Source organism: Erithacus rubecula, assembly GCF_903797595.1.
Source record: "Erithacus rubecula genome assembly, chromosome: 2".
NCBI classification, from domain to species: domain Eukaryota; kingdom Metazoa; phylum Chordata; class Aves; order Passeriformes; family Muscicapidae; genus Erithacus; species Erithacus rubecula.
In genome coordinates this window covers 37,933,552-37,952,674 of record NC_136685.1, presented here as the reverse complement: position 1 = coordinate 37,952,674, position 19,123 = coordinate 37,933,552, and the positions used below count along the sequence as shown (strand labels likewise).

The following is a 19,123-nucleotide window of genomic DNA, read 5'->3' as shown; positions in this document are numbered from 1 at the left end:
CATTCAGTGGGACAGGGTCAGCTCCAGAATGAGAAGGGTGCCTGCAGTGCCAGGGTTTTGCAGGTGCAAATCAGATGACATCCTTCTCAAAGGCTGTCAGGACCTCCACATAATAATTAATGAGTGAGCAAAATACAGTTCTGTTTGACCTTGTGTAATTCCTTTTTAATCTATGCCTCTCTCCCTAGTGTCCATCAAGTACACTGATGGACTGACTTGGAAACCAAGCAACCCTGCTGTTGGTGCTTGTCTGAGTAGGAGTTACATGCCTGTCTGGAAGCACGGCCAGCAGGTTCAGGGAGGTGATTCTGCCTCTCTACTCCTCTCTGGTGAGATCCCACAAGGAGTGTAGTGTCCAGCCCTGGGGACCTTACTACAGGAGGGGTAGTGGCCTATTGGAGCAAGACCAGAGGAGGCCACCAAGTTGATTAGAGAGATAGAGCACCTCTCCTATGATGAAAGGCTGAGAGAATTTGGGTGTGTTCAGCCTGTAGAACAGAATGCTTCAGTGGGACTTAATTGGGGCCTTCTAGTACCAGCAGAGAGCCTACCAGAGAGCTGGAGAGGGACTTTTAAAAGGGCTTGTGATGGAAGGACAAGGGAATTCACTTCAAGCTGGAATTGATTAGATTAGATATTAGGAAAAAATTCTTTAACGTGAGGGTGGTAAGGCTGCCGAGAGAAGTTGTGAATGCCCAATCCCAGGAGTGCTCAAGGTTGGATGGGGCTTTGAGAAACTTGGATGTAGTGGGAGGTGTCCCTACCCATGGCAGTTGGAACTAGATGATAATTAAGGTGCCTTCCAAACCAAACCATTCTACGATTCTATGTCTGTCCCTGGGATTCAAGGGGATACTACATCTGGGAATTTTATCAGGTGGAGGTGAACTTTGATTGGCTGTGCAGCAGGGACAGTGAACTGCAGTGTTTTGCAAGTTCCAGCTCTAATAGCTCTTCCTAGTAAGTCAAGAAGAACTTTACAGATCCTTTAGTTGACTAAGTGCTCAATTAATTCCTGACTTGATGGAATTCCAAGGACATGTCCTTTTGGGTAATTTATTAAGATACTGTTTAGAAATAAGTGAGAGTTAACAGATTTCAGTGAAAGTTTTGCCCTATAATGCCAGCAGAAACCACTACAAAATGATGTTACATGGCAAAGATACATCAGTCTCTTGTACACTCAAACAGGGAGCTAAACCAATACCACAGGCAAGCTTTTGGAGAATTTATAAACAGTACTGGTAATATTATGACAAATTATTTTTGACTGCTTAATTAAATGAAATTTATCTGCACCTTCTTCAAAATTGAATGTACAATATACTAAAGCAAATGTTCTGTAGACCAGTGAATGCCAGAACTGTAACAAAAAGCGTCTTCTTGGCTAACAGTGGTCCCTAAATTGGAAGCATTTTTAGCAAGTTCACGGAGTTTCACATACTAAAGGCACCTAAAGAGAAAAGATGTTTCAGTTCCAGAGGTGAGTTGCCCTTTGGTGCAGTGCTCACCTGTCAGCATGTTGAAGCTGCAGCGGGTCCACTGGTCGGTGTCTATGCTGTAGGAGTCGATGTGACGGACCAGGATGCGGTCGTTGTTGTAGTCCAGGTCATTCCCGCCCAGCACGTACAGCTTCCTCTGGACAGCGGCCATGGAGTGGTACACTCTCCTCTGCAGCATCGGGCTACGGCTCGACCACTTGTTCTGGAAAGAGAGAGCTTGCCTGAGCACTGCCCAGACACACCCACAGTGGCAGTGCAAGGAACAGTAGCACAGTGCTGGCTTCTCACCCTTGGTCAGGAGTCACGAGTGCATATACTGGTTCTGTTCATATGCTAGATGTGTGATGGTTCTAACACTGAATGAGGATAGTGGACTTTCAACATGTGGTTTACAGTTCTCACATGTAAGTTTATTAATTTAATGGCATTTCTTGCTCTATTTTTTTTTGTCTAGCTCATCAGGTTTCAAAGGTCTTTTTTTTTTCTTTATAAATCACTAGCAAATTCTCCTTAAACCACACTATTAAAAGTCTCCTTTGTATACATATAGTTCTAAAATTATCTGTACCAATGAGCTCTGTTACGAGAGAAGAGAGATTCTTCTGCCTTTTATTATTCAGAAGCTTATTTGATCTTATCCTTGGGGAATAAAGCAACAGGAAAAATAATTTCCTAAAGAATCTTCTCAAATGATTCATTTGGTCTAACGTCAACCCTTTATTTGTGGCAACTTACAAAGTTACAACCCTTTGCGTATTTTTCTTACTCATTAAAAATATTCAAGAATTTTACCTGTTTAGAGGAGAGGCAGGAAGACGAGGGACTAAAGCAGAGTATTTTATACCTGAGAAAACAATTGCTCCTGCTATGCCTACCTAATCAAACAACCTGGATAGGATTAATTTAAGTGGAGGAAGTTAAAAATCTGTGAGGAATTTTTTTTGTGTGCAGCAACTCCAGAGTCTCTAAGCCTTCCGCCTTTTAACCTCCACAATATACAACTATACATTTCAACGTGTAATAGTTGAATATTAGGCGTTAATGCTGGCATTAGTAGTCCGGTCTCTTAACACCAGACCATAGACACCATCTGCTTTGCAAAGCCTGCCTGCATCCCCTGATTACATCTTTAGCTTCCTCCACTGCAGCGCCTGCCAGGTGAGCCTCAAAGCACTGCAGAGGCAGCGAAGCAGAGGGGCCTGGCGGGGTCAGTGCTAATCAGGCGGAGTGTGAATACTGATGAGGGTGGGGAGGCCGGGGTCAGCGCAGCCGCTGCTGGCAGGTAGCTGTGTGCTGGGTGGCAGATGGCAGGCATTATCGCCGCGCCACAAAGGCCTGGCGCGAGCAGCCGCGCCGCCCTGATGGAGCCATTGAGATTCCGCGCCAGGCGCCAGCAGATGCGGCGCTCTCCAGCACCCCGTAAACAATATGCCAGCAGAATGTTTAAAGAGAGCTTGTGTGTACAAACACGAAGCAGGCGTCTTCTGAAGAATGCGAGGGCACAATTCCCCTGTAACTCTTCGCGCGCCAGGGCGGGTTCCTTGCCGAGCATGGCACGCTGAGGCAGCCCCAGCAGCGAATTTTGGGGTGCAGCTTTCACACCAGCAAGTGAAGAGCCCAGGTGAAAGGTACACAATAGAGACATGGCCCCCAAACAGGTGTCCCCTCACAAGCAATGTAAGATTGCTGCCTGTAATTGCTACTTGGATTTAGGAGAGCCATCATTTGTCGTCAATGACAAACCTGGAGATCAGTGTGTCATCTCCTGCTTTTTGCTTCAGGCCCCATATGTGCTATGCTTTAGAAAGTCAGTGGGAACCACATAGAAGTATCTCCTGGAACAATTTTGTTCCAAATACAGCAATCAAAGCCTCTATCCTACAATCAGAAAAGTCAATACTGTTCCACGTGGGTGTAAATCAGGCTATGCAACTCTGATTGCAAGCTTGGGACTTTTAATTCCTAATACAAGCAAGAGGGCACAACCATGCCTTAACCCTCGGAAATGGTTACTGAGCCATGCTAACCTAATCAAAACACATACATAATGTATGAAATAATCCCTAAAAGATATTTTAGGTGCTTGGGTAATGAAATGATAGGCACCCTTGCAGTCAGCAGAGTAAGTCACGGCTAGGTAGTACAGTTCTCAAAGTATTCAGGAAACAAAAAGGTCCATATATGCAATTCAAAACAGAAATGCCAATGACAAGGAACAGTTTTGGAACACTGACTTTGAGTACATATTGCCCAGGGCTGCTGGATTACAAAAAAAAAAAATTTCAAAAAAAAGGAACAAGCAAAATAAATACTGGTAAATACAGGGGATTTAAAGCATTGTATTTAATCTAAGATGTTTCCAATTCCTACAGGCTTAAAAAACATAATAAATTGTCAGCGTCTCCATTACTCTGTTAAACTCACACATCAGTACAAAGTGAATTTAAACACCACTAATTCAAATGGTCAGCACTTCAGCCTTACAAAATCTTCCTATGTATTTGCCAAGAGATCTATTTGAAGCAAAACAAAACATGTAACACAGATACAGATACTCACCTGCTTAGGATCATAGACCATGAGTCTATTTTGATATTGTGCAGTATTTGTTACTCCTCCTAAAAAAGAGTTTATACAGGTTACATTTTTTCATACAAGCACGGCCAGGACCAGCAAAACAACCAATTCTAGAGTTCATTTGCAGATAATAATTACATTACATACCACCACTTCTGCTTACATTCCACTGCATCTCTTAATCTGCTTGCAAGGGAAAAAGCAGCTCTATTTGTCACACATGTACAAAACACAGAATAGCATCAATTAACACCCTCCAATACACTTCCTTTGTAGAGCTAATTCCTTGGGCCAAAATGAGTTAAAAATTGATTTATTTTTACATAACTGTGCATTCAGCCTTCATCAAGAAACAAAGATAAAATCCATTCCTGTTCCAAGGAACATGCAGTGTGTGACGCAGTTTGAAAGAGGAGGAGGTGGGCTTGGGCATCAATGAGAAGGAAGAGGTCAGAGAGAAGCTCTGCCTTACCAGGAGCATGACAGGGGATACTACTGCCAGTTAGAAAGCTCAGGTCAAGCCTGTGCAACTGTGCTTATCTAAACATTTGAAAGAAATTCTCTACTTAGCTTGTATTCTCGAGAATATCTCCTTGTTTAATTGTAAACTTAGGCTGGAAAATTCTTCCACAGTGACCAGAAACAACTCTACTCTCTACTTTTCAACAATGGCCAAGAAAGCACGGTGTAAAGCACCTCAGAGGAACTCAGAACAGAGTCTGACCCAAGTAGATGCAGCAAACCATCTGTTTACCTCAACAAAGTAAAGAGACATTCAATGCCCAATCATCTTCTTATTTTGTTTTAAATGGCAAATTTCGCTAAGTACGCATGAAAAACTTCTTCAGTCTGTAATCTTACCTGTGCAAACATGTTTCTGAATGTGCTCAAGCCTTCTGGGGACATGATGTCACTGCAGCACTGCCACAGGTCCCAGTTCCCCTCTGTCACCATGCTGGCCCAGGGGAAGATGGAATCAGAAATAACACCTGCAAGCTGCACCTCACCTTCATCCTGCTACAAGGGCTGAGCAGAACTAGGGCATGCCAGTGGCCAACACCAGAGACACTCACACTGACAGACAAACTATTTATATTACAGTTTTAATGGCATGTACCAACAGTGGACAATATCCACAGCAGTGAGAGGAAGGATTTTCACCTTATTATATCTCGTTTTGTTGATGCTTTAGCCAGGACAGTGACTTACATTCCTGCTGGCTGAGCTATGGCCCAGTTCCCACTAAGCCTGCTGGGTTGGTTTTTCCCCCCTCTAATCCCCAAGCTCTGTGCTGGGGAATCCTCATTTTGCCAGCCTCCAGCTAGGCCAAGGGCAGCATTTTGGTTCAGAGCCATATGGTGATTTGGAAGCAACTCTGCCACCTCCCCCATATCATTTTAGGCTGTAGGTTGGGTCTGGTGTGCATTCCAGTTAAACCAGAAGCTCTGCTCCAGATGTGCACCAACCATACTCCAGTTCCTAACGGCAGCATAAGGGTGTGAAATAATAACTGCTCTTTTGGCTTTGTACCACCTGAGTACTGGGAACATTTGAGCCAGAGGACCAGAACAGACATAGTCCAAAGTGAAAAATGTGAAGGGTACATGGAGTAAACACAGAGAACTTGGTGCCAAGGTTTTACCTGCTGATCTGCTCCTGCTGCGCTGAGCTATTTGCTGACACAGAATTGCCCTCGGATCACCCAAAAAAACTTGAGTAGCGGTAAGAATCAATGCACAAACTACAGCTGCATCTATTTTAGAATCTTTTCTTCAACTGCAGCAGCAAGGAGAAATGATGGTGTTACTTGGATGCATCTCTGCAAGCACCAGCCTGTACTGGGCACCACCAGAGGGGTGGCAGCCAGGTCAGAGATGCTCACAGGCTGAGAAATAGCTGGGATGAGATGTAGTCTCTCCAAACTGTTTCCATCACACTGTGCCACACCCTGCCCACCACAGCACATGTGAAGTGCACACACAGGAACAGGCATTGGAAAGCAAAGACTGCCCCTGTGTCTGATCTCACAGTCTGTTAGTTGTCTCTACACTGTTTTGCAGCCTTCACATTCCTAGTGGTCGCCAGCCACACAGACAAAACAATCTTTTCTAATATCTTTTTTTGTAATTTGATTTTTTTTTCTACATACAGTTATTTTCACTCCCATCACGATGTCTAAAATAAGACATCAGATTAGTATTTTGAAAAATAAAAATCATAGTTACTTGGATTATTACCTTCAGAATGTTAAACTACAGGAGACACATCTGAAACACAGTCCTTGATCATATATTTCCATTCGGAAAGGACCCCTTAATTTGGGGGGGAAGATGTGAAGGAAGAAGAGAAACAAGAATGCTGCTTCCTCATAAAGTAATAAAATAAGTAAATAAGCAAAATTATTTGCTTCTCTTCACAAAGGACCCCTCACATCAAGCACACAGCTTACATCTCTTCCTCTGCAATATTGCTCATCTCTGGTGTTTTATCATTACATTCCCTTCACATACCGCTCTTCACTTTTAGATTAATCTGCCAAAATGAGATGCTGAGGATTTGCATACAGATTTGACTACACAAAAATAGATCTGGAATTAATAACAGTCTCTATATGTTTTAATTTCTTCTAGACTGGAGTACCCTTGCCTCCAGCAGTATTCTTGGCTTTGAAAGTCATCAAGCTGATTTGTCTGCTCTTAGGTTATGATGCCACATGCTGCTACACTGTCCCCTGCAATCAAAGTGCTCGCAGAGATAGATTCCATGCCTTCCCCTAACAAGTATATTTTATAGATTGGCAGTTTTGATCTCCCCTCCCCAGGGGGATAATCTGCATCTTAACAGGTTTCTATAGATACATCTGTCATTAAATATGCCATCTTATATCTGCATCAATTTTCAAACTCTAGTTTCTTCTAACTTTGAAGTGCTATAGCAAAAGTTTAAAAATTTCTGCCAAAATTCAGATTTAACAAGTCTGCAATGTCCTCTTGAACTATTTTTTAAAAAATACTACAGACAGCTGGGAAAGGGCAAAAGAGTAGCAATATGTCTCTTAAAAAGAAGAAGAGAAGGGGGAAAAAGAGTTTAAATGGTACCAAAAATAATACATACTTTCTCAGAAAAGAAATGGGCTAATTCTGAGAGAATTTCCTAAACTTCTCTGTTGTGTTTTCTATGAGGAAAGGAGAGGACAGAGAGGCATCATAATGAGATAAGGTAGTTAAAAATACAAACTATGCTATTAAATTTGATGCCAAGCAATAACAGCTAATGTGGTAGTAACCCAACATTTAGAGAAGAGGAAAAAAAATGCCTGTCTGGTTAAGTGACAGAAAATTTACAGTTTGGTCAGGATTTGCTGTTTTTATAAACAGAGTGATGATTACACCATTTTAACATGAGCAGCTTGCTTTGAGGACTCCACTTCCTAGGAGGCAAGGAGCACCTTCAGAACAGGACTGTCTTTCTTACTTTCACAGACAGGAGCACACCCTTGTGGAAAGGCCCATGGGCTCACAATGCTTTTACACTTACACAATAACTGTCCCTTACTCCCTTGTAAGCTGTAAATGTTTCCTTTTAAGCTTTCCAAGACCTGCAAATTCCCAACTCATGCAACAGTGACCCCCTACATGGGGAAATTGCTCAAGGATTCCAAAATACACCTCATCCCTCTCTTTCCCACATTTGATAAACATTTTGTTCCATCCCTTTCCCACACTCGATAAACATTTTGTGTTATTACAGTTCCCCAAACACCCCACAAACTGCACTGAGAAACCTCTTCAAGACACACTTCTAAAATGAGAAGGGTAGGAGGCATTCAACATTTAACATTTTCCTAAATGTTGATTCATTTAGGATTCAACATTTTCCAAAACGACAATTTATAAACCATATTTATAACGTGGCCTAGCAAGGCCCCCATATGACTTGAGAAATCTAATCCAATCCAAATCCCCCAGAAAATATCACAACTCTCTCTGCAGTCCCCAAGTGCTAGGCTGTGTGCAGGAACCTGAGTTCACTGGGAGAAGTGTAAAACTACATGTTGGCAAAGAGCTCCCATGTGTGCTCCTTCCAGAAAATCCAGGGAATATAGAAGCCCATGACATATACCCTAAGGTGCTCTGCTATTTTAAAGCAGAAATCTCTCCTCCCTTAGGTGCCTGTGTGTCAAACACAAGATAATCCTTCCTCAACATGCAAACCTCCTGCCTCCTACTGCAGCCAGGTGCAGTGAGGACAGCTGAGCTGAAGCATCTTCTCCCAAGGTAAGGAAGAGGCCAACAGCAGCTCTAGTGCTCTTTGGCTCCAGATGCAATCCAGCCACAAGCAAGAGGGGCACAAGCCCTAGGTTTGTTTAAATAATTAAAAATGGATGTTTACATTCAGTCTAAGGAGAATCAATGATCAAACCAATAGTGTCCATCTCTGAAAGGTGTGAGATCATTCATTCAAATACAGTAAAAATGAAGCCTGTATATATATGGAACATACAGAGACTAAGACTGGGCCACTAAGGCAATTCTTATACACTTGTTATCCTCCCATTTCCAGCAAATCCTGTGCCAGCCATACTGCAAAACTTGATTTGGATAGACTCTGTAAACTGCTATTATTCCATTATTCTATTTTTCATAATATAATTTTATAGGCTTTTCCTGAGAAAAAATTCTTTACTTCGCAACAGCCTATGGATAGTAAGGTCATATTCTTCATCCCAAATCACTTGCCAACTAAGAATAATTGTTCAAGATGTTATCACCATCACTTCCTTAGTCAAAAATCCCCACCATTAGGGAAAAAAACTAACAATTTAAAAATCAAAATAATGAATCTTGAAATTTGAAAAAAAAAATATTTATCTCCTATATTAAGTACAAAGCAACTGTACAAGAATGGCCTGTTTAGCTGAGTTTTTATGTGCATGTCAAGATGTTATTTTAGCTGACACACTTAGGGTCAGACAACTCAGGCCTCTGCAAAACACCAGTGTAACACTTTGTTTTAAACAAGACTTTTCATGTGCTAATCTCTGGAGCACCTAAGGCAAGGGGAAGTGTCATTATCCCAAGATGCAGGTGCAGGAATGGCCCAGAGCTGGAATGCCTGGCAGAGGTTCCCTGCCCCTCGATGTCCCCAGGGGCACCAGACCTATATCAGTGGAGGAAGGTTAATGTGGATAGCAAAGGAGGTCTCCAGGTTTGCATGTGAACTCCACAGAGGATGCTGGGAAAGGGGCAGAGTTCAAGTCCTCGCTCTTATGGAAAATATTCCCCGCTTTTATAGACAGCGATTGTTAGTCATGTTGAACTCCAAAGTGTTTAGTGTACTTTGTTTATATTTCACTGAAATACTTCACTTTTCAAGCACTGTGGTATGCAATCCATTTGTGAAATTGGTCATGGCATCAGATGTTAACTGAGGCCTGGAAAAATCACCTTTCTATAAAATTTCCAAACCATCTGCCCAATGCAATGTCAGTACAGAGAACTTATTTGTTGTGGTTTAACCCCAGTCAGCAACTTAGCCTCATAAAGCCACTCATTCACTCCCCCAGCATGGAATAGGGGAGAGAATTGGAAAAGTAAAACTGAGAAAATGCGAGAGTTTAACAGGTAAAGCAAAAGCCACGCATAAAAGCAAAGCAAAACATGGAATCAATTCACTGCTTCCTATGAGGGATTCATCAAGCACAATGGTGATTTGGGAAGCAAAATGTCAGCACTATGAACATCCCCATTTCCTCCTTCTTCCTCCAGCTTTACATGCTGAGGACGACACCACATCATCTGGAAAATCTCTTCAGTCAGCAGGAGGCAGCTGTCCTGGCTCTGTCCCCTCCCAAACCCTTGCCCATCCCCAGCCTCCCCACTGGTGGGGTAGGGTGAGAAGTAAATAACACCTTCACTCTGTAGAAACACTGTTCAGCAATACAAAAACATCCCTGTGTTAACAGGACTGTTTCCAGCACAAATCCAAAACATTGCCCAGACCAGCTGCTGTGAGGAAAATTAATTGTATCCCAGTCAAAACCAGCACATTATTTTCATAAATTCTTAAGTTTTGTTTTTCTTTAAAGAAGAAAATAAAAACAGGACTGTAGGGGAAAAACAATAGTGACAAAAATATGAAAATATGGAGCTCAGAAAACTCAAGGGCTGAACCCACTTGTGCTGAGCAGAGGGACTGACTAGGTCCAGTGCGCAGAAGGCTCCCTCTTTTTATCTGCTTCTGTCAGATTAAAAACCCCAAAGAGGTGGCAGCAGCTTAGGAGTCCCTCTGTCACCTGAACACCAGCCACCCACCTCCTATTGCCAGTGTGTAAACTCATACAATGGTTTGTTTTGTCCATTTTCTCTTCCTCCTGCCTCTGCCATGATTTTATTATCTATTATTTTTGAAGCCTTGTCATATTTGTCCCAAAGGAGCAGCAAAGCGAAGCTGAAAATGAATCCCAGTAATTGAAATCCCTGAAGTCTAGTTAGCTTTTGATCAGCAGAGCCTTTAAGAGGGCATGGGGCTGTAGCAGAGACACTGAGTAAGTAAATGGTCAATGTGCAGATCAAGCTTTGATAATGCTCTCTACAAATAGAAGGGCTAGAAACTTATATTATCACTATTTAATTTATTCCCTCACTAAAACACTGGGCACATTTCCATGGTTCCCTTGCCAGCTGGTAGTAGCAGACTGACTTTGAGAGCTCTATGCTGATGACCTGTATTTCCCAGAAAAAGCAGCAGGGATACAGCTCAGAAACATTTGTAACTCAGACTAATTTTTTAATTACCTAATTTTAGGCCACGTACTTCAAAATTAGGTTCCCTCCTGCATTACTAATTACTTTTATGCTAACATCTTATATTCAGAAGAACAGTGGATTTTCCAGCAGTGACTAAGATACAATAAAACATCTCTCTGTACTATTCCCCTGCCCCTGAATGCACATGTACCACAAGCTACATTCTGGACCTAAGCAATTAATTAATAATAGAATGCTAGCTACAGTTATTACATATCCATCCACTTTTCTTTTTAAAACAACTCTATTCAGTACACAACCAGCTTTCAGAGTGAGAGTAAAAAATTCAGATCGATCTCTACTGAAGTGCAGTAAGTACACTCTCGTTCTTCATAATAACCTGCCATAATTGAGCAACTCAAAACTTCTAAGCACTTTCTAAGAACCTATCAAAACAGAACTGAAAAGCTGAAAGTGTCTACCTTATTCCACTGTTGGTAGCATTTTAAAATATAAATGGAACAATACTGATAAATTATTTTTTGTTGTTTTGCCCAGTTTTAAAGAATTTGTCCAGTAGGCTTCCACTTACCTCTTCCACTGATTCTACAGCTCTGTTAGAGGCACATCCTTGAACACAATATCACACTGCATCATTTTCTAAACACAAGTGGAATTTAAAACACACAGGTATGCATGCATTTCACCTACATAACTAATTATCCTCAGGATAATTTCCCCTTCCCTAGTAAATCTGGAAAGATTAAATTTAATCTTCAACCAGCCCCATGTTTGATTTAAAAATTGCTATCAATTACTTTCTTGAGTGTTGATTGTTTTGTTTTGTTGTTTGGAGTTTTTTCATGAAATTAAGACAAAAAATATTACTTTTTTTCATTTACTGGAAGAAAGACCATACTGATGGATTTTTAGTGCACATTCAATGATACTATGTGAGATTGCTTAACAAAAATTTTAAGAGGTTCTATTCTTCATAAATACTGATAAATGTAAACTACAAAACAGGATAAAAACCCAGCAGTCATGACATAACAGTAGTAACATCCAAGTATTTGAAGTGCCTGCTGCAGACACACATCCCTCTCCACTAACAAAATAGTGAATAAACAGGATAATGCCCTGGATACACCCAGCTGGTAGCCTAATGCAGAAATCCTTTTCCTATACTGTATCTGAGTCTCACCTCAGGATTCACACAGCACAAACTCTACCAGACTCCCTAAATGATGGTCACTAAAGAAAATGGCCCAAATACCTGCCAGGGATCTTGGTGATTTTCTGTGTTCTGTCCCGCTTTTAATTCCAAAGCCATCATTCATGACTTTAGTGTGTATGTATTAAAATGGATACCTGATAATTCCCCTACCTTGCTTGGGAATCCATTCCCATGAGGCACTTAATCCATAGGGACAGAAAGGTACGTCTGCTAGCCTAAATAACACACTGTGAGAAGCACAGCAAAGGCCTGAGAAGCTAACTTAATCTTCCATTCATATTCCATCTCTTCACCAGAGGCATTCCAGACCATATTAAAATCCCCAAAGGGTATCTACGGTGAAGATACCAATCTCTGAACATTTACCTCAAGGGCTGGCCCCATTTACTCATTAGCTTCCTCAATAAATGTTATAACTATATAACCTTCCATGGCACACTTCTTAGTAAAGGTGGAATACTTTTTCTTCAAATCCTCTGTAGAAAGCATTGGTCATATCCCAGAATAACTAATCCCTACTGCAAAGACTGAGGAAACTAAGTCTTCCCACCCCCATCAATGGAAAATAACAACTAAAGACTCAGTTGCAAATGATACATTATTTTAGGTCTATACATTCATCTATCAGTGCCATAAAGCTGTGATTACATCAGAGAGCCTGTGCACTTGTTGTGGACAGAGCTATGGATGATTTCTAAAAACGGTCATCCCGGTGTGTTGCAATAGCCTGAAGAGCAAGTGGGAGCAAATCATGCATCTGCCTTCAAGCCCTAGAATAACAAAAGCTCACAAGCACTTAATTTTCCATTTCATCATCAGGAACAAGTGAATTATAGACTTATACAATATTCTATGAGTTGGAAGGGACTCACAAGGATCATCAAAGTCCAATTGAAGCCTTGCACAGGTTCAGGAACGACACCATGTGCCTGAAAGTGTTGGCAAATGCTTCTCAAACTCTATCAGCCTGGTGTTATGGCCACCTCCCTGGGGAGCCTGCTCCAGTGCCCAATCAACCTGTGGGTGAAGAACCTTTTCCTCATATCCAAACTAAACCTCCCTGACACAACTTCAGGCCATTCCCTCGGGTTCTGTCACTGTTAAAAATACCAGATTGTATTACAGAAACAATGTCCTTTTTTGTTTGTTTTTAGGAAGCACACAGAATTTGTCATTGGGAATTTGTCCAAAAGTGCATTATCATTCCAGTTCACTGTGATTTATGAATGGCAGCTGGAGATAGCACATGTGATATCAGCTGCTCTGAACCATCGAGTGCAATGTATGCATTACGCTCCTATACTTCTAATGAGGCTTCAGTTCTCTGTCCTCTCCAAAGAGAAAAGTTATCATGACATATAAACCAAAGATTTATTACTTTAATTCAAGCCAGTATTTTTGTTAGTACCTCAAACTGTGTGAAACGTTTTCTACCTGATATCCAAAGAAGACCATCCACCACATATCCCGCGTGGCACGAGAGCGACCGATCAAAGGACTGTACAAAGGTCCACTTGTTCTTCTTGGGGCAGTAGCGTTCCACCGTGGGCAGCACCTGGCGCAGTTCGTTCCTGCCCCCCACGGCATAGAGGCACTCGTCCACGGCTCCCAGCACAAAGTGCTCCCGGCAGTTCTTCATCGGAGCGATCTCTGCCCAGCAGTTGCTGCGGGGGTCGTAGCGACACACAGTCCTCACGGCGCACGTGCGCCCCGTGGAGTGCTCCACCTCTCCGCCGGCCACGAAGAGAAAGTCTCCCATGACAGCAACGCAGTGGTGGCTCCTCCCCACCGGCATAGGCGCCAGCTCGCTCCAGTTCGCGATCCCCGCGATGTGAACGTTCTCCTGGTCCACTGGATTGAAGTACCGCAATTCCTTCACTTTGCAGACCTCTCGTTTCTTCCCACCGATGATATACAGAGTGTCTGACTGGAAGCGGGGCTTTGTCCTTGCAGTTTGCCAGACTGGCTGTGCATAGACGCTCTGGTGGTAAGCCAAGGCCTCGTTAATGAGCGCCGTCGCAGTTTCACTGGCTTGCACGAGAGGATGGCTGAGAGCTACGGTGTGCAGTGTATCCACATCCATAAGGCCAAAGCGGACGTACTGGAGGAGTTCATCCAGGTACTGGTAGCGGCAGTTGTGTTCCAACCACCTCACAGCCAGCTAAAAGTGAGGCGGGGAGGAAGGGAAAAACATGACACACGTTATTTGCATGCAATTCTGTCAAAATATGGTCTTTTGCAACTTGCTTGCATTCCAAGAGCAGATATATACTTGCCTCAGTCATGGTACCTATACATCTAAAAAGCAGCTGTGAAAACCTATTAGTCCACATAAAAAGATACTGTGTATATACAAAAGCACTGTATTGCACCAGCTACCCTAAACAATTTCCACAGCATTATCAGCTGCTATGCAATACTCTCGTTGTGCAATCTGTTAGTGTTGCTGGAGACCATACAATCCCTGAAACAAGCTGCTGGAAAAATAATATAAACACTGGGGCTATGGGATCACTGGATACCGCAGGTACACTAGAAAGAAGACTAATGTCAGAAGATTGCAAAGAAAAGCCTTTTCTGCCCTCCACATTTAATCCTATTTATGACAAACCATTGAAGAACTAGAACACATTACATACTGAATTCTTCAATACTTTTTTTTCTCCTTGATTTATTTTATTTATAAAGTGGAGAAAGGTGTAAGGGGACAAAAAAGAAAAGTCAGGGGAGAGAAGCATAGAAGAGGTCTTGCTAGTTTGGGGCAGACAGAAAGCAAAAATTCAGCAATTGCAGTTAGTATCAACAGTCAAAATTTAACACAGCATTCAAATCACATAAAGCTTATTGAATCCAACTGGTCCTAAAAAGAGGTTAGGAATGGCCTAAACCATTTCAAGAAGGGTTGTGTAAGTTATTCTTGAAAACATTCAGCAATGAAGATATCAAAACTTCCTCAGGAAAACCATTCCCATGCTCTGACATTCTCTCAGACATATTTTCCTCTTACCTATGCAGAAGCTTTAAACCCTTAAACTCATCGCTCCATTTTCCACCTTTGGGTTTATATTCCAGAGCAACCCTTGAAAATTATTAATCCATATAGAATGAAAAGGATTTTGTTACCTTCTTTTTCTTCTCCACCTCAGATGCATTTTAATATTGGTGTGAGTTTCCTCTTCAGTGAATGAAAAATGTATTTCAATGCATCTTAGGTCATATTTTCTAAATTTCAGTTGCTTGGCTCACAGTTTTCTGTTATTGAAATCTTTAATGCTTGATGCTCAAAACTGGACATAATCTTCCTCCTAAGGCTGTAGTAGCGGTGAATAGGTTGGAAGAATCTCTTTGATTGTAACAATCTATGCATTCTTGCTTGTACATGACTGTGTAAAACTGTCAGTGCACTATGATGATCCATATTTAAACTTATGACTGACTACTATTCTCACCTTTTTCTTTTTGATTGTTTTTTTGGCTTGTTTAGTGTTTATTTTTTGCAGAACTTCCACAGAGTATCATGCTTTCTCTGTCATTACCAAATTCCCTACTATTACTTTAGGCCACTGCTCCAATCAAGATCATTCTCAATCCAAATTTTATTTCCAAAAGTACTACATACCATTTCACCTTCTGATTTTCTGAGAACATAAATCCCTTATTATTCTTTCATCCAAGTCATTATCAAATACATTGACCAGTTCTGGATAAAGACTAACTACTTGATACTTCAAATCATTTTACGCCAAACTCATGGAGTGAGTGTTTCTAATAAACTAAGCAATAAAAAAAATTTCAGCTAAATCTTATGGCCCCATACTGCTGTTGGGAATGTCACATAAAGGAGCTGAAAATAAAGGCTGCTCTTATTAATGGCTTTCATATATGATGGATTAAATTTATTACTTTTTCTGTATTCTGTCAGAGAGGGAAGATGAAAAACCAAAACCACCTTCTTGTTAAGATTAATTTGAAATACTTTTTCCTCACTGGGAATCCCTGTGAAACAAAGAATCAATGAAGGGCATCAAAAATGCAAGAGTAGTTCAGTCAGTTAAATGCTGTATCCAGTTTCAAATACATGCATTTGGTATTTTGACTTGCTAGTAAAAAAAGACAGTAATTAAATGCATTTGAAAATGTTTTTGGACTTGAAATCGTTGAGCTTTATAGTCAGGTGTTCTAAGTCCACCAAACCCATGTGTGAGGTGTGTCTTACTGAGTTGTATCAGGCAACTTCCTATTCCGTGTCTTTAGCCATGTGAATGATTCCTGAAAGGAGCCTAGCTGTCATCATTCAGGTGCTTGAAATTGAGGAGAAATTCAGGCTATCTTCAGCATATATCAGCTAAATGATATGTGAGTTACTATACTGAGACAGAAGAATTTACAAAAACTGAATTCTTATCTGTCAGCACTTGCATCTAACAGACTGGTTACTTTTGGAACTGTAAGTTCATGCCTTTGTTCACATCTAAAATGGCATCACAGAGGTATCACTTGGGCTGCAATGACAGATATTACAGACTTTGTAAAAGACAGGCACTAATGTCAACCAGGACTTGGTAACCACAAGTCTTTCAGAGGAAGTTTAATATTAATGCCTTATTAATATCTTAAAACTTCATCCATCTGCTTTCCTTTACTGTCCTGCCTTTGGTCCCCCAATAAATACTGTATAAACACACGAGCAACACCACATACATTCATAACTTCAAATAAATGGTACCTGCAATTCATCTCTGGATATGGGATGCATGATGATCTGAACAAAAGGCATGGACATGTCCATTAGAATACATTTTCTCTACTGTAGGAAGTTTGGCATATGCAATTTGGTTCATACTGAGTTTGGTCTCTATTGAGAATAGTCCTGGAGTTGTAAAAAAAATGTTCCTCTGAAACCATAAGTAATATTTAACTTTTCCCTAAATCACTACAGCAATGGTTGCCAAGTGATACAAAGATTCTGTTGGCACTCATGAGATGAACAATTCTGAGTCTTGAACCCAAACCTTCTCTATTCATTGCACACTATTTTATCCCCACTCATCTGTCTTGCATCTTTTTTATGAAAACCTTTGAACCTCTCAAAATTAAGTTTATTGCAGCCTGCTTGGGATTCTCTGCGTGCTGCACCTCAAGGTATCTTTGCCCTATGCTGCTTCCACCTTTCTCCTCTGACAAGCAGCTGCAGCAGCAATGGGAAGGGCAATGTGAATCTTTTTGTGTAGGTTGCTACTGGCTCTAACCAGGCTCCATATCTGAGGTCAGTTTGCAGTAGAAAACTCCATTTTATTGTATGAGTTTAGAAAGCAGGGCTAAGAACTCTGCACACCACCTGGATGCTCTGTAGGCATTTGCCAGAATGCAGAGAAGCTGCACTGAGTCTTAGGGGTCTGTGACTCACAATGTGTTTAGAAGCTTCAGTCCAAATCAGCTCATGCTACTGTTTGAACACAATCTGACTACAGTGCACTCTGCGACCCACACCTAATCTGTGACACTCCAAGACTCCAAGGCAGAAAAAAGGCCTTAAGAGCTAAAAGCTATATTGTTTTCATTGCCTTGTCTTGCTATTTGTGACAAAAAATACTGCTTTAAAATTCATTTTGGATCACTACTTAAAAATAAGTGCTAGGAATTTCACCTACAAATGTAGCAGGTATCTATATCTATATTCAGAGAATAGAGGACAAACTTCTAAATGGTGACACAAAGCTATGGAACAGGTTGTCTGGTTTCAGGAACACTCACCAACTGTGCCTTAGACTTCTATATTGGTTTTGCAGCACGTTGTTACCATGTTCTGTAGCAGAACATGATGCCCTACACTATGAAAGCATGGATGAAAACTGGGTGTGGGGGAACAGTCTAGCAGCTACTGGAGCAATGAAAAGTTCAAAGAAAAGAAAACTGAATTCCAACACAAGTCTTCACTTGTAGTAGTAGTCCCTGGTGGGCTGTAACACAACTCCAACTTTCCTTCAGTGCAAAGGAGGCAAATACAACTCTCTTCAATGTATGACAGACACAAACTTCCATCTACAAGACTAGCACACATCTGTATATTTATCAACACAATTTCTAACACCTTTACTCAGGTTTTGTTTAATCTAGACCCAAAAACCTGGTGCTTACATAAAACCTCCTGAATTCACCCAATGTATACATTGATTATAGTGCCTATGTTTTCGCCTCTCTGGCAGAAACAATTAGCAACTATAATCAGTATTGGCAAAATAAACTCAAAGCCATTATAGACTTTATGATGCAGCAAGAAAAGACATACTGGCTTCTTTAATGAAATACCCATAGCACTTGAAATTACAACTGTGTTTAAAATGCTAACAAACAAGCAAGGAAAAAAAAAAAAGACGATCCACAATTTTGAGGTGTAAAATATTTGTATCAGTGCTAAATAATTTACAAAAGCAAGGAAAGACTCCTACCCCTACTGCCATATAGGTAAATTCTGTTTAAACTGCTAGAAGCTTCTTTTCTATTAATTTTAATGTATGATTGTATGAGTAAAGGAAGCTACAGCCTAGTGCCTATATCAACTTTAATAAATAATATATTTTGCCATATTCATCTTCTAAACTAAGTAAATGACAAAAGAAGACCCTCAGAAGGACAGGGTTTTCAAACCAGAATTATTCTTTTATTCTAATGCTTTAAGGCAAAGAATTTTCCTTCTCCAAGGTTGCATTATGTGATTTAGCAATGGAGTGCATTCTCAAAACAGCAGAAAATAGATGGAAAAATATGTTGTGGCACAGTTGGAGCGTGCATCAAAGTACATCTGCATGTTGGATAGCGAGTTCATTGCTTTTCCAACACCTGCTTCTGCTTCCAGCACAGTGCTTGAACAGCCCAAGTCACACAGGCTTGGAGCACAGTCCTTCCCTCCCTGCTGTTAATGGTGTACACACCACACACATCCCACAGCCAGAGAGGCCACAGAGGCAGAGGAGGTTAAAGCTGAACCAGGAATTTCTCTCCTGTTGAAGATAACACTGCAAGAAGTAGCTACCTGGTCCTGTGGGCTGGCAGCTATC

General features: G+C 41.1%; 1 protein-coding gene across 4 annotated transcripts in view; it reads right to left on the bottom strand.

Moving 5' to 3' along the window:
* The window catches only part of KLHL32 (kelch like family member 32), a 122,043-nt gene that overhangs the window by 4,795 nt on the left and 98,125 nt on the right, over positions 1-19,123 (bottom strand). For all 4 annotated transcript variants that reach the window (XM_079298788.1, XM_079298787.1, XM_079298786.1 and 1 more), the window contains 3 exons: positions 13,500-14,226; positions 4,062-4,120; positions 1,512-1,704 (listed from right to left, as the gene is read on the bottom strand). In XM_079298788.1, coding sequence (XP_079154914.1) covers positions 1,512-1,704; positions 4,062-4,120; positions 13,500-14,226 — 979 coding nt within the window. The remainder of the gene's footprint in view (positions 1-1,511; positions 1,705-4,061; positions 4,121-13,499; positions 14,227-19,123) is intronic.